The sequence below is a fragment of the Eupeodes corollae genome, chromosome 1 (genome assembly GCF_945859685.1).
Source record: "Eupeodes corollae chromosome 1, idEupCoro1.1, whole genome shotgun sequence".
NCBI lineage: Eukaryota > Metazoa > Arthropoda > Insecta > Diptera > Syrphidae > Eupeodes > Eupeodes corollae.
This window is the reverse complement of record NC_079147.1, coordinates 160,441,878-160,458,706: the sequence shown is the minus strand read 5'-3', so window position 1 is coordinate 160,458,706 and position 16,829 is coordinate 160,441,878. Positions and strand designations below refer to the sequence as shown.

General features: G+C 34.2%; 2 protein-coding genes across 6 annotated transcripts in view; one reads left to right on the top strand and one right to left on the bottom strand.

Annotated features, from left to right (window-relative positions):
• Positions 1–3,369: 3,369 nt before the first annotated feature.
• LOC129940678 (glyoxylate reductase/hydroxypyruvate reductase) lies at positions 3,370–4,658 on the bottom strand. Its single transcript, XM_056049085.1, has 2 exons — positions 4,375–4,658; positions 3,370–4,310 (listed from the first exon to the last, which is right to left on the bottom strand). The coding sequence occupies exons 1-2, from the start codon at positions 4,587–4,589 to the stop codon at positions 3,416–3,418; spliced, it is 1,110 nt and encodes a 369-aa protein (XP_055905060.1). The 5' UTR covers positions 4,590–4,658; the 3' UTR covers positions 3,370–3,415.
• A 2,611-nt stretch (positions 4,659–7,269) lies between these two features.
• LOC129940673 (trithorax group protein osa) overlaps positions 7,270–16,829 on the top strand; it is a 128,611-nt gene continuing 119,051 nt past the window's right edge. For all 5 annotated transcript variants that reach the window (XM_056049077.1, XM_056049078.1, XM_056049080.1 and 2 more), the window contains exons 1-2: positions 7,270–8,417; positions 11,479–12,985. In XM_056049077.1, the coding sequence (XP_055905052.1) occupies positions 11,732–12,985 (1,254 nt within the window). In that variant the 5' untranslated portion in view covers positions 7,270–8,417; positions 11,479–11,731. The remainder of the gene's footprint in view (positions 8,418–11,478; positions 12,986–16,829) is intronic.

Below are 16,829 nucleotides of genomic sequence, written 5' to 3'. Positions count from 1 at the left end.
GTTTTAGACAGCAAACCACTTTTTGGTGAATGTCGTTAAATTACTAATAAATCTTTAAATGAAATCTTTACTTATACAACTTAACTGTTATAAGCTTTTTGGCTCATGTGACCCCCCCCTGCATCGTCAATTGTTCAAAAGTTATTGAATTTGTGCTGTTTTTGTTAGAATAAGGCTCAATATCCGATTCATATTATGTTCTTGGTCCAATCTTCAGTCAAAAGTAGTTCTTTTAGCAACAAAGTTTAAGGAAGTAAAATATAAATGTTATTTTCATAGACAAAAAATAAATAATTCAAAATATAAGGGGGGGTCATATCCATTAACGCAATACGATTTGTTTTGAATTAAAGGGAATTCCTGCGAAAAAGCAAAGAAATTATCTCCCCCCTGGAAAAACACCACCACCTGTTTAGTGACAAAACTAATTTGACCTAATCTTAGCGCTAGGCGCTCAAAACAATTAATCTCTCTGAGTAGTTTGCACATTAGCTACGTTATAGGTGTCCTGACTGGGCGCAGCATAATAGGAAGGCAAAATTACTGTTATGATTTTCGTAGGGCTGATTTCTCCAAACTTAAAAATCTTCTTAGCTCAGCCGATTTTGAATTAAGATCCCTCCAATTAACAGTTGAGTCCCTTACAAATTGGTTTTATTTGATTCTTTCGTACTGTATTGAAGAATCGGTACCGTTCTCTCGTAGAAAAGATTTCACCTCTGCTCCCCCTTGGTACAACAGAGAGCTCCGTAGCCTAAGAAATACCCGTAACAAGCTTTGGAAGATCTTTTTACAGTAAAAATCTGATACTGATCACAACAACTATCTTCTCGCCTATAATTCTTTCTCTGAATTAAGGGAATCCCTTTATAACCAATACCTTAACCAAATGGAAAATAACCTTCTTTCTGATGCAAGGAAATTTTTCAAGTTTATAAATGTCAAATGAAAATCTGATGGGTTTCCACCTTCAATGAGTTTCTCCAACATAATTTCCTCTGATCCAACAACCATATCAAATCTATTTGCTAATTACTTTAGCAAATCGTATACTGAACATCTGCATGATCCTGATCCACACTACTTTAGTTATTTAGATGGTTGCACTCAAACCTCCCTTTCATCGTTTACAATAACTGAAGAAATGGTACTTGCCAAAATCAAACTTTAGCCCTGGTCCTGATGGCGTCCCATCAGTTGTTCTAAAAAAATGTATGCATTCTCTGTCAAAGCCTCAAAGAAAACTTTAGCCCTGGTCCTGATGGCGTCCCATCAGTTTTTCTAAAAAAATGTATGCATTCTCTGTCAAAGCCTCAAACTGCACTCTTTGAACTCTCTCTTTCCCAAGGTATGTTTCTTCATATATGGAAAGATTCATTTATATTTCCCATTCATAAACAAGGCAATAAAACTGAAATTAACAATTATAGACCTATTGCTAAACTTTCATGCATTCCAAAACTTTTTGAAAGCTTAGTTTATGATTCCGTTTATTTCCATTGCAAGCCTTTATTCTCCCCCGCTCAACATGGTTTTCTTAAAGGTAGATCCACTACGACTAACTTAATTGAATTTATATCCAAAGTTTTGTCAGCCCTTGAGAATGGCAAAGAAGTTGATGTCGTATGCACTGATTACAGCAAAGCCTTTGATAAAATATCCCATAACATAATTTATCTCAAACTAAAAGCTCTAGGCTTTCCATCTATATTTATAAACTGGATAAGCTCCTATCTTGCGAATAGAACTTATAGAGTCCTTTTCCGTAACTCAGTCTCCAGTCCTATACATGCAACTTCTGGAGTCCCACAAGGTAGTCACCTTGGCCCCCTTCTCTTCGTCTTATCTGTTATCTGTATTAAAAAACTCAGATATCCTAATGTTTGCGGATGATAAGAAATTTTTTAAGATTATATATCTGATTTCTTACTTTTACAAAATGATCTTAATATCTTTTTTATTTGGTGCATGCATAATTTCCTAGAGTTAAATGTAGGTAAATGTAAACAAATGACCTTTTCGCGCAAACAAATCCCATCTCATAGAGTATACTACTTCCTTAATGACGCCGTCAACGTAGTCGATTCTATTAGAGATCTTGGTATTATGTGTGATAAACACCTGAATTTCCATTCCCATTTTGACCAAATTATTAATAAAGCTAATAGATCTCTCGGTTTTATTAAGAGATGGTCAAAAGAATTTTCCAACCCCTATGTAACTAAAGCGCTTTACATTTCCCTAGTCCGTCCTCATCTTGAATATGCATGCCAAGTATGGTCTCCCTTTTATGAAAACCATTCACTCAGAATTGAAAATGTTCAAAGACGTTTCGTTCGATGTGCCTTACGTGGCCTCCCCTGGGATGATACATCCAACTTGCCTCCTTATGCCGATCGACTAAAACTGATAGGTTTGCAGCCCTTATATATTAGACGCAAAAACGCTGATATATTATTTGCTCACCAAGTGTTAATGGGCAATATAGATTCCCCGGCACTCCTGAGTGATATTCATCTTAACACTAACCCTCGAAATCTGCGATCTGTTTCCCTTTTCTATATCCCTCATCACCGCACTAATTACGGGCACTTTGAACCAATGTCCAGAATTCTTCGTCACTGCAACGCTGCTATGGTAGTTTTCGATTTCAACGTTTCCAAATCCCATCTGAAAGATACCCTTTACTTTTTCCCTTTTTGAGTCCGAATTCCCCGTCCCCTGTAATTTTAAGTTAAGTAAAATCAAAATTGTTAGTTCTTGTACATTAAAGAGCTTTGATGTGGGACTTAGGGCCCCCATGAATTAATGTTGAAAACTGATAACAAGAACTGCAAAAAAAAAAAAAAATGTTAAGCTAGTTTTAAGTTAAGTTAAGTTATGATAGCTTGTATTAAGCTAAATAAATAAAATAAAAATAAAATAAAGGCATGCTATTCGACTTGGAGCTCCTGCAAATGATTTTTGTTTAAATGCACATGCCCTGCCCCCAAGGAGACTACTCCTTCGACGATACCAGTGATCTAAAAAATTCTGACATTATTTGTCTCCTACGCTTCATTCGGAGCTTCAATTGGCTCGACGAGTTAAGCTGATCAACTGATCCATGTGGTATCACAACGGACCATACTTTGATCTAAGTGTGTTGGACTTCCCAACCAAACAGCCACTTTAACCAAACCTAACCTTACCATTGTTTATGTACCTAATTGATAAAGTTGAATTATAATACAACTAATTCTGTTATTTATGATTACCACGAAATGTTTTTTTTATTTTACCTGTCTAAAAAAGTAGCATGTATTTATAGACCAAATAAATAAATAAATAAAAAAAAATAAAAATATTTGAAGTTTCAAAATGAAATAATTATTTTTTTGAAATACAAAAATTCGTTATTTATTTATGTAGTTTATTAAACTTCCGCTAGCATCTTTTCACCTTTTAAAGCGTTAATAATATTGCAGGCAGTTATTCTAGACATTTCAATTCGTGTATTTATGTCTGCACTCCCGATGTGTGGTAAAATAACAACATTGTCAAGCTTCAAGAGGGGATCATCCAAAGGCAATGGTTCTGGTGTAGTTACATCTAATCCAGCAGCTAGAATTCTCTTCTCTTGCAAAGCCTCAACCAAAGCCACCTGATCAACAACCGCCCCACGAGATGTATTGATGAAAATTGCATTTGATTTCATCTTAGAAAATGCCTCCTTGTTAAAGATTCCAGCTGTGTCTGGGGTCAAAGCGCAACACACTACAATAAAATCAGCTTCCTTTAGTAACACATCAAAATCCACCTTTTGGAAGCCGAGATTATCAGCGTCTGGTTTTTGTGAACGGTTTGTGTAGATTAAACGATTAGGTTTGAATGGTATCAGACGCTTGGCTATTTCATTTCCAATTCTACCAAAACCAAACAATCCCAATGTTTTATCTTTCAAACCAGGGCCACACATCCAGCTGGGTGCCCACGATTTCCAACCACCATTATAGACTTCCTTGTTAGCCTCGAAAAGTCGGCGACTTGTGGCTAAAAGCAAAGCGACAGTCAGTTCAGCAGTTGCATCGGTTAGAACGTCTGGTGTGTAGCCCACACGAATTCCGCGCTTCTTGCATTCCGTCACATCAATATGTTCGAATCCAACCGAAATAGTTGAAATAACCTTTAGATCGGGTCCGGCAACATCAAGAACTTCCTTGTCAACTTTATCAGTCAGTGCACAAAATAGAGCATTCTTGCCGACAATATTTTTAAGTAGTTCTTGTCGTGGCACTGGAGTTGTTTCATTCCACATTGATATATCACATCTGCCATAAATAAATTCTGTTCATATAAGTACATACAAAAATTGTCTTCTTTTAATATATTTACTCCGATTTAAGGAGGTCTATTCCAATTGCTGCATAATCGGGACGAGTAACGTAAGCTTTTGGACGCGAATTGGACATTTTGGAGTAAGGAGATATTAAAGAAAACTGAACACGAATGGCACGAACAAGAAAATCTGTCGATGATGTGGGACGACTACTAAGGTATCTGCTGTGTTGGATTAAATATTTACAGAGAGTAGTTGCTGCCGCCGTCATATCTATTCAAGCTAAGAAGTTGGCTTATTTTTGTGTTTGTTATCGGTTTCCTTTTTAGGTTGATGGAAAACAGGTTTTTGTTCTTTTTAACTGTCAAAAGTGAATATTGATAAGAAAAAAGGCTTGTTCAAGAATATGTTGTGGTGATAAGGCGGTGGCAATTCTAGGCATGTTCCATTTGATGAGACTTGAAAACTGTATGTATTAATTGTTATGGTGGTATAACATGTATCTGTACTTTCAAGTCTGTGAACAAAGAGGATGTAAAATAATGAAATCACACTGGTTGGCTACAGAGGGTAGATCCAAGACGTTTTATAAAATGTAAATGAAAGAAAATCGTGTGATGATTATAGTGAAAACGAACATGTTTAATTTTATACTTTGATACTATATATCAATGTTACAAATGTACCAAAAGCCTTGATTTTTTCTTTATTTTTAATTTTTGTTACTATGTTAGTTTTTTTAACATTTCGTTCCACCTTTTATTTGTGAGATTCATGCCACTAATTGAAATATTTTTCAAAATGTGTGCATTTTTTTTAGATTTTGTTCACACTGTTATTTTATAGGATGTAAAAAGAGTTATCACAAGAAGTAAAAAGAGAAAATCATATGAAGATTGTAGTGAAAACGAATATGTTCATCTTTGTGCTAATATTTTTAAATTTCGTCACTATGTTAGTTTTTTTTAAATTTCGTTGCACCTTTTTGACAAAAATTTCCTTTTATTTTTGAGGTTCATGAAACTAATTGAAATATTTTTCTAAAGTGTTTGTATTTTTTTAAATTTGTATCACTGTCAAAAAGTTAAAGTATTTTATAGGAAGTAAAAAGAGTTATCACTAGTGTAATCCCTCCCACTTTCAGGTTTCATCATATATATGTGCCGCCCTCTAATTTTCTGCATTATGCAGGTACAGACAATCTGCATTTCCAACTTTTTATGTGATTTCAATATTTTGCATACTCTTTATTTTCTTTATGATTACTGTACTTTTTATTCTTTAAAATAAGTTGACTCATGTATTTTAGGTTGAAAAAAACATGTAGATATTTAAAACGGGTATATATTTTAATTATCTTTAAAAATACCACTTTGTAAATAAAAAAAATGTAGCCCGAAGTATTTGTTTTCTAATTATTTCAAAAAATTGTGCAAATTTAAGATTGACTAGTTATTTTTACTGTAGTACCCGTGGCATGATGGTTAGTGCGTTGCACCGTCCTGCCAGAGGTCTTGGGTTCGATCCCTGCCTATGCCATCTAAAGTCTTTTCACGGGTACTGCCTCTTGCGAGGAATTGACAAATTCTCCAAGAGTAAATCTTATCATGAAAAAGTGCTTTCTCAAATTAGCCGTTCGGATTCGGCATATAAACTGTAGGGCCCCTCCATTCCTGGCAACATTACTCGCACACAGGACTGATTGAGAGTTGTAAGTCACTAGGCCCTAGTTTGCAAAGGACTGTTGCGCCACCTAATTTAATTTAATTTAAGTTATTTTTACTAGTATACATACATAAACTCCAATTTTATTTAAGTGTGCTATTGCACTTAGACTTTCTGTATGCTGCGTGTTTTGCATATTTTCTTTTGAACACCCATCCCGTCAATTTCGCATTATTACACTAGGATGTTTTTTGGTTGCGTGTTTTTGACACTTCTCTTTCATTTTTTGTTCTGCAATGTTTATTGGCATCATGAATATGGATAATAATTCCGAAATGTTGTTAGATGTGTTAGACCTTTGTGAGAATGCCTTAAAAATTCCCAAGAAAAAGAAAAAAGGAAATTGGATTGAAATCTGGAGAGAATCCTTCATTATATAAGGATGAATGAAGAAACTTTTAACCTGCTTTTGTAGTCCATTGAAAACGACATTTAAAAAAAAACACAATTTTGAGTGACAGAAAAGTTGGCTATCACTTTGTTTCAACGGGTGAAACAATCCAAAGTTTAAACTACCAAGCTAAACTCTTTCAATGATTCCTTCATTTAATTCGGTTATAAGGTCTTTCCTCCACTTGAAATTGTCCGGTGGCATAATCTTGTTTACGCGAAAACACTAGAAAGAATAATAAAGCAACATCAAGAAACAAAGGCAAGAAAAAGAAACGTCAAAAACCATCCAAGATATCCTGAACTCAGAACTCTGCGTGTTAAGACTTTTTAAAGTATTTCTATTTAACCTACTTTCTCTTTCGCACTTATTTGCGTCTTTCTTAAAATGTCTGAGTGCAATAACACACTAACTTAACTCATTAATATGTGTTTAAGTTGAAACAAAATTTCAACTAAAGAATTGAACCGCCATTGTGCAATTAGTACTAAAGCTGACCAATCCGAACCGAATAGCTCTCGGTAAGCTAATTTGAAATTTTGTTTCCTTGACATGCGTCTATCCCGCTCTACATTTGTTCAAATTTGCAGATATATGTTAATCTACCAATATCAGGCCATAAACAGAGATTTTCATAAATTAAAAAACAGCCACAAATTTGTCTAAAGTTTGAATTGAAACTAATTTTAAACCTTGGCTCAACTTCTTAATGTAAGCCCATAGTCAAAGTCAAAAAATTAACAGCCAATTCTCTTCAATCTATTACAATTTAGAATTCCTCCATCGCCTTGTCTATTTCATATTTTTAGAACTTTAAGTCATTTTCCGACCGCCATATTGTTCGCGTCTTCATGTCGAAATAGGAGGACATGTCCGATAATGAACAATTTTATACATAATTTAAAAAAATAATAATTACACAAATCGATATTAATTTATCAAAGAAGTAGAAAAACAAATTATCAAAAACGGATATGCGTCCATTTGTTTGTGTAAAACGTACAGTATTTTGTTCAATATACATATAAAAGGAATGTGTTCCCAAATAACAAAAAGTGTTGTGTGAATTGTGCAAAAATAAAAATAGATTGCACTCTTTTTTGATTGTCTCCTGAGTGGAATTTATTCATCATCAATTAAAATTGAAGTGTAAATCAATCTTAATAAGAAACCTAATACATAGTAAGAGAAGAAATCAAAAATTATCCCTTCTTGACTGGAAAGAAAAATTATATATAGATTATATAGAGAAAATTAAAAGAAGAAAAAACTCATCCAACAGTGCCGCGAAACAAGTTTTATAATTTAGTTTTTTTTTTTTTTAGTACAGCCGAGCCGAGTGAAGCAAAATCAAATTTGTACTAGAACAAACAAAGCAGTGTTTCAGTTGTTTTCTCTATCTCACACATCTATGTATGTCATCGAGATAACCCTTGATCTCGCTCTCTCTCATGCTTCGCGCAAAGTCGAAGCTCTTCGTTCGTAGTCGTCGTCGTCGTTGAAATTGAACGTCGAATCGAAGCCGAACCGAAACCAAAAAATCCGGGAACCATATTTTTCGGTTCTGTAATCTGTTTTTGGCTTATTTTTCCAAATGAAAAATCCATTCAATTACACAAGTGTTTTGTCCAAAAATTTGACTAAAATATTTTCCAATCAATTTACTTTGTGAATATGTAAAAATTTAATGTAAGTGTTCCAAGGAAGTCTAAGAAAATTTCCAATAAAAGAAAAAACTTCAAGTGATGTGGTGTAGTATACAAGAAAAGCGTAAAATCGCCATTGCTGTGCTGCTACTTGCTTTTTGCTGCTGCCACCAAAAAATGTCTCGGGTGTTGGCGTTAATTACAAAAAGAATTGCTCGATAATTTTTCTCTTACTTTCGATTCCCAATTTGTTTTCTATTTTTTTGGATTTTGTGTTAAAAAAATAAATAAAATGTTTTACCACAACGAAAACGATAACGAAACGTGCAATCTTTAGGTAAGGGTTTTCAAATGTGAATGTCTTCCTCTTCAGTTTCAATCTTCAAATAAAGTTTTTGAAATCTCTAAAAGGATTTTTCACTCAAATTCAAAATGTTTAAAAGGATTTTCCATTCAAATTTCAAAAATATAAATATATTTATTGTAACTGTTCTGTTCTAGTGTGGATTGTGGAGTTAAAGCGCACAAAGTAGAAAGAAGAAAAATACTTTCTACCTACGTGGTGTATAATAATCCCATCATCCGCACACCAGTCCTACAACTACAATCTTTAAATATGTGCTACTTAAATGTCAAAATAGACAGCAAACAATATTAAAAAATAAAAAAAGTACATGATTAATTTTCCAAGAATATTATTTCTTATTCTTTTTGTATTATTATTTAACATAAAGTGTTCCTTCCCTTTATTGAATATTAGTTTGTAATACAAAAAAGGAAGGAAAAGAAAAAACAAAAAATTGATTTTAACGAAAAAGAAGAAAGAAAGAGATAACAATTGGTTTTAGAAGCATTTCTAACTGCTAGTGCAACTGAAACAAACTGATGATTAAATCAGACATTTTGTGAGGTAGAGCACAACGATATAACAACATCAGCATTTCTTTCTACTGATACTATACTGAGAGAAGAAACAAACTAGCCTGCTGGGCCACACCGTCGCTCGTCGGCAGAAGTTGAAGTGAAACATCGAAATTCATTTCATCTCTTCTCAATTCTCAATCATCATCATCATCATCAACGAACTAAAGGCGAATACGAAACGAACGGCGGAAGATAACGAAACGATGTTGGTGGAACTAGAGAACGAACTATGTGTGTTTGAATGAGTATATATGTATGTACATATAATATATAAACATCAGCTATACACTAAACATAACAATAGACAGTAGACCATTTTTGATTTTGTCAAGGACTAAATTACTCAATAAAATATAAATAGTAAAAATAAGTCAGATGCAGATTCAGATACAAAACCAAAACAACTATGAAATTATAGATTTTTGATTATAAAAAGAAAATAACGATTCAACTTTTTGTTTGCTTCAGATATGCATGTGCAAATAAATAAAAATTACCTATCACGATATTTTAAATTAATTCAATTAATTCTCAAAAATGATTATTTCACATAAAACACGAAAAAATGGTTGATTTTGACATTTATTTCCTTGTTTTTTGTTTCAGTTTGTTGCCATACTTGATTTATAATTGGAAAATAATTACATATTCATAAATTTTAAGAAAATTTCACTGAATTCAAGTCAGGTGTTTTTAAATAGAACACGAAAGAAAACTTTAAAATAAAAGATTTAATGTATTCTAGTGCAAAAGTACTTTGCATGTACCCTTAATCCTATATTGTTCAAAGAAGGGGGGTTGCATAAATTGCTGTTAGCATAACGAAGTACAGTTTAAAGTGTAAACAGTGGCTTAAAAAATAAAGACAAAAAGTAGGGTTAAGTTCGATAAACAAAATACATTTTTTTGACTAAACGGGGTTTCCTCGTCTAAATATTTAAAACATGTTCTATTGAGACCCTTACCTAACTGTAAAACAAAAAAAATCAGAAGAAAACACGTGATGCGGTAGTGGAAAGTAGCCCCTTGATTTTATTTGTTTTTTTGCAAGTGTCGCATTTACATACATTTAGGTATAACTTTTGAGAAAATCGAATAAGCTGCGATAGCCGTGAAATTTAATAATATACTTAGACATTTTAGCTTTGATTGGATTTCAAATCATGGGTAGAAAGAAAAGTATGGATGCGAATTGATGTAATTAATGCTGCCAACTTGAGTTTTGTATTAGTAATCGATAAAAAAACTAGGTACATGATCAGGATCTCTTAACCAAAACTATCGCATTTACATACATCCATTTAGGTATAACTTTTGAGGAAAGTCCAATAAGCTGCGATAGCCGTGAAATTTAATAATATACTTAGACATTTTAGCTTTGATTGGATTTCAAATCATGAGTAGAAAGAAAAGTATGGATGCGAATTGATGTAATTAATGCTGCCAACTTGAGTTTCGTATTAGTAATCGATAAAAACAAAACTAGGTACATGATCAGGATCTCTTAACCAAAACTATTCTGCTCAAAAGTCTTCTGATATCTGATTCCTTTTGGATATTTCCTTTTTAAAAGTCTAATCTTCATTATTTCTGTGTTTCCAAAGATTTCTACATGCATTTTAGTTGATATTTCGGCTTAAATTTTGTTCTAAAATTTAACCCAATAAGATGTGTGTTTTGTTCGAAGCATCATCAAAAATGGTCTACTGTGCGACATTTGAAACATCTTGAAGTTCCTGCGACGATTTGTAATACTTTTAATACTTTGTATGTATTGAATGAAGAATATAAATGTAAAAAGAGAATACGAAAAGAAACAAAAAATAATACATAGATGAAGAAATACACAGACAAGTTATAGTAAAAAGCAAGAACAACAACAACAACAATAAAACATTTGTACTAAAAAATCTGTGAAACTTATCTCTCTGCTTCTACTTCACTTTTGACACAAACGAAACGATTTAACGAAGAGAACAGACAAACAGAGGACGACAACCACACGAAGAACACAAAGAGTAATGATGATGATTGCTTTTGCAGTTGTTCTGCGCCGCATCGATTGATTTTTCTTTAAAAAAAAAAACAAAAAAAAGCCACAAACAGCACAAAACATACAAAAACAACAAAAAATAAAAGAGAGAAGTTTATTTGTAAAGAAAAAAAATATATATTTTACTTCCTTTTCGCTCTCTCTTGTTTTTTCGGGAGGCACAGCACAACACACTTGCCGTTTGTTGTCGGTTTCTACTTTTTGTATATCGTTTCGCCCACCAACACCACTATTCCCGTTTTTGTACACCCGTCAATTTGTTTTTGTTTTACCATTCCTTAATTTCTTCTTCGCTTTTTCCTATCAGCACAATTTTTGCGCCCACCATTCACCACTTCTCCCTTTTTCTACACACGTCAATTTGTTTTTGTTTTTCTTTGTTAAATCATTCCTTAATTTCTTTTTCGCTTTTTCCCATCAGCACCATTTGGAAATATGAAGGATAATAATATAATATATAATATGTGTCAAGCATACACAAATGTGAAAAGAAACGATTAAAAAAAAACTGCAAAACTAGTTTGAAAAATAAAATTACTGAATATATATTTCCTTGTGAATTAAATTTTGAGAAATAATATAAAAGAAAACAAAAGAACAGTTTTTCAACAAAAAAAAAAATAAAGGAGAAAATAAAAGAAAACGCGAGATTATTGTTGTTTGTTTAGAATATTATGGCCCATCAGCAATCGGCGGATAACAATTTGAATGATGTGAATATTGCTTCGCCCGCTAATATAGTTTGTGCCGCCGCCGCCGCCGGTGTCGGTAACGCCGATGATCATACAAAAAATCATAATCTTTTAATATCGCAAGCGCAAAACTTTCAAAATGGATCTGACTCAAATAGTAGCAACAGTAACAGTAGCAGTAGCAGTAACAGTAGACACCTACAACATCATTCTAGAGGAGGCATTATGCCACAGCAACACCATCAGCAGCAACAACAACAACATCAACAACAACCATCAGGAGGAATAATGAATGAAAAGATAAAATCACCCTCCGGTCAGGGTGGCGGTAATAGTAATACAAGTGGTGCTAATAACAATCCCGTTGGAGTGCCCCCAAATAATAGTGAAGGTCAACCAATACCACAACAGCAACCTCCCCATAGTCATCCTCCATATGGTGGAGATAATGCAATGTCTCACTATCAACAACAGCAGCAACAGCATCATCAACATCTCCAACATCAACAGCAACAACATCAACAACAGCAACAGCAGCAACAACACCAACAACAGCAACATCATTTGTCACAACAACAATTACAGCAACAGCATCAACCTGGCGGTGAAATGCCTTCCAAAGACGATGGAATCAATGCCTATACAGCGCCGACACCACCTCAGGTTGGTGGCGTAGGCCCACCGCCACCACCCGGACCTCCGCCGGGACATCATCCCTCTGCTTACGGAAGGTACCATCATGGTGATCCGAATATGGATCCCTATCGTTATGGTCATTCGCCGATGCAGCCATTGGTTGGTGCTGGTGGTCCAGGTGCTGTAGGTGGCGGTGGTGGTAAACCACAATCGCAACAACAACAACAGCAGCAGCCTCCACCACCTCCACCTTCGGGCATTTCGTCACCCAACAGGCCACCTCCTCAGCGTTATATACCGGGTCAACCACCACAGGGGCCTACGCCAACGTTAAATTCGTTACTTCAGTCGCATCCACCACCACCACCGTCCCAACATCGATATTCCAATAGTTATGACCCCCAACAGCAACAACAGCAGCAGCAACAACAACAACAGGGGTCTCAGCAACAACAGCAGCAGCAACAACAACAACAGCAGCAACATGGCCCACCACCACCTCCTCATCAGCCATACGGTGGCCAACAAGGATGGGCACCACCACCCAGACCTTATAGTCCGCAATTGGGTCCATCTCAGGCTTATAGGACACCGCCACCGGTAAGTAATCAAACAAATATTCTAATCTAATAATTATTATTTTAATTGTTTTAAATCAAAGCTATATAAATTTAATATTGAATAAGATCCAATACTAGTACAAGCATTTAGAAAACCAATTGGTACCTCAAACTCTTTAACCCATTAAAACCTAAATCATAACCAGATAAACAATGTTTTACATGTCTGTAAAATTTTATAGGAAATTGTTCTGTAACATTTATTGCTTTAAATGTCTTGTAAATCCTGAGATTCAGAATGGAATGTGTAAGTTTTTTAAAAAAAAAGTTTTCATCAACATATTAAAATTAAATTTACTATATTTACAGAAATATTTGTCTTTATTTACCAACGAAATAGTAAGCGTAAATAAAATACATATGAAATATTTTTGTTCATGCAATTTTCTACCACTTTTTGACACATTTTGGGCGGTATCTCAGCCATAACTTGACGAATACGTTTTTTTTTTTAAATGTGACATGTGGCACCATCTTGTTGAAACCGCATATTCTTGAAGTCGTATTCTTCAATAGCAGGCAAAAAAAGTTGGTTGTCATATGACCGTGACAGTCGTTTTTGAAGAAGCAAGGTCCAATCACATCTCTGGACTAAAGAGCGCACCAAACAGTGACTGTTTGTGGATGTAATAATGGACTCTCTTCAATTACTTGAAGATTTACAGAACCCCAAATGTTAATATAGCCACCGAGTGAGAATTTAAGTGGTACGAGTGAATCGAGTCTCTTCAAATGTGTTCATAATTTTTCCAATTGCTTCCGTAGTTGGACGATTATGTATAAACTATAGGGCCGTATTATCACTCGCGAGTCGCCTAAGAAAATTAGCGAATGTAACTTTTTCGCATTACTGTTTGTGATTCGCCAAGTTGACGTTCGCTCTAAACTTAATTTGCCTTAAAATTTAGCGAATTGAAATGTGGTTTCATAGATTATGACCGATAAAGCCGAGTATTCGCCAACTCGCCTTTATCTGTCATCATCGGTCGAACTGTTAATTCTTGGTGACTTTGAAAAATCACAGTTTTTTTTTTTAATTCGAAGTAGTTGTCTAGATTTTTTGTTGCGAGTGAAAATCGACAAAGTTTTGAACAAATTAAATAATTATTAAAATTATAGTTACAACTTTTATTGGTATAGCTCTAAAAAAACCAACACGGCCCAGTTCTCAAAGTTAGGTGTCGGGATGTTTAGATCATCCAAATCACCTTTCCAACAATTCCTTTAACGCACTATGATTCCACACAAACGAGCCATGCGTAGAACCATTATATCTAGCACGAATAAATCTCATTACTCCATTATTCTCAGAAGCCTTAAAATGGAAATGTTTTACCTAAACATCAAGATTCAATTTTGAAGTACTTTACCACCATCGCATTTAAGCTGTAAAAACCTTTTCTATTTAAATATTGGTGTTGTAACTGAGCAGAAGCTATGATACCAATGTGAGTTCCGTCTACACATCCAACTATCCCTGGTAAGCTTAGAAAGAGGAACTCACTCGAAACATTTCGCCAAAAAAGAGAGGGTAAATCTTGTGAAATACTTTTAAATAATTTCAAAAACTAAGCTACAAAGTAATGCAAGGGGCAGCAAGTTTAAAAGCTTGCCAAAAAATAAGGTCTTATAGCCAGGTGTCGTTGTTGCGAGTAATTATCTTAAACTATCCCTGGTAAGCCTGCTCTTTGAAAAAAATAGGTTCTCACTTCTTGTTTTCATAAGTGGACATATCTGCATTGATCCAAACTGGGCAGATTCTTGCTTCCAGCAAATTAAGAACTTTGCTTAAAACTACTGAAACTTTAGGTTGGGAGAAATCAAGCTCAAAGTCATTTCCTAAACTATTTTGATAACTTCCACATCTGAGAAATCGTAGTGCGCAGGCAAGTTTTAAAATTGGTGGAATTGCAGAACTTTAAGTCGTTTGAAATCATGAACTTATCTGACTTAAAACATATTTAAATGCGTGTTTGCTAAGGCGAAAGTATAACATAAATCTATGAAAAAAAATCTAGTCAAATTTTATCAAAGTAATTGTTAAATTTATTACAAATTATCTGGTACTTCCAGTGGGTTGGAAGCATCTCTCTTAAACTTTTCCACAATTTGCAGATCATGATTTTTTCTTCTTTATTTGTTACTTCTTGATTTTCATCCTCGAAAAACAATTCAACGCTGCTAATCATCTTTATTTTTGTTTATTTTTGTTCACACAAAAAAAAACAATATTCTTCAATCGACTTTTATAAATATTTATGACAATGAATGACATTTCACTTTCAGTTTTTAATGTTGGCAATTTTGTTTTCAAAGACGAACTACGGAGTTCGCCATTGGTAATACCACCAAACTGTTAATTGTCCTTATATTCATAAACGATCTTTTGTCTGTCACTTCTAATCTATTTAACTGTTTTGCCGACGACAGTACCCTCAGCTTTTCATATTCGTTTCTAGATTCACATCCTTGTCCTTCGGATGTGGAATTTAAACGGCAGCGTATGATAAGCTCATTAAATTCTGATCTTGACAGCATTGTCCAATGGGGAATCAAAAACCGTGTAGAATTGAATGCTTCGAAAACTCAATGCTGTCTCCTGTCGTTAAAGCGTAACCCACCCCCGATGCCGCTATCCATGAGCGGCACTTGAATCCAGGAAACTAATCAACTTTCAGTACTCGGTATGAATATCACAGATCACCTCTTATGGAATGATCACATATTCGATATCGCCAAAAATGCTGCCAGGTGCTTAGGATTTCTTCGAAGATGCAAGAAATTTTTCACCCCTTCTGATCTGGCTATAATCTACAAAGCTTTTATCCGTCCAAAGCTTGAATATAATTCGCATATCTGGGCAGGTGCCCCCAAAACAAGTTTAAATCTCTTGGATAGAATTCAAAAAAGGGCTTTAAAAATGATAGGCGACAGAACTATAATCGAAACATTTACATCGCTAGAACACCGTCGCAATGTTTCATGTCTTTCGTTATTTTATAGATATTTTTACAAACAATGTTCTGTCGAATTAGCTAGTTGCATTCCACCCCTTAAACAATTCAGCCGTAATACTCGCACTTCTAGGAATGCTCATCAGTTTACCCTTGAGCTCAATTTCGGGTGTACTGTCAAGTACAGAGATTCTTTCTTAAATCGCACATCGAGGATGTGGAATGCTTTGGCCAACTCTGTTTTCCCCCTCCATTTTGATGTTCAGAACTTTAAGACAAATGTGCACCGGTATCTCCTTTTAAATCCTTCCCTATTTTCCTAACGCTCGCACTTTGTTTAAATATAAACATATAAAGGGTACTAATAACCTCTTTAGAGCTTGTGAATATAAAAAAAAAATATTCGACTAGGCGAATTTTCAACTCGCGAGTGATAATACGCCCCATCACCTCTTCTTAAAGCACGATCTGTGGTTTTGTAGTAGTTTTTAACAACTAAGACTCAACTGAAAAAATAGTTTTGCAAAATAATTTTAAAACCACAAAATCGATAACATGTTATTTACAAAAATAGATGTCTTTATTTTAAGTTAACGCTTGTTCTTATCTCGAACGGATGAAAAATAATTAACAGGAAACCGATTATAAGAATGATACTAAGTAGTTATAGAATATTTTCTGTCGTTAACTATCTAAGATCTTTAGTGTTAGTAAATACAAAACTAACAATTTTTAAGATACATTCGTTTGCTAACATCATGAGGTATGATTGAACATTTCGTAGGTATAGAATCTGATATTTTATTTTATTGAATTAGATCAATTATATTGTAACTTATACTTTTTTTTTGGGAAGATAGACCCTAAGAG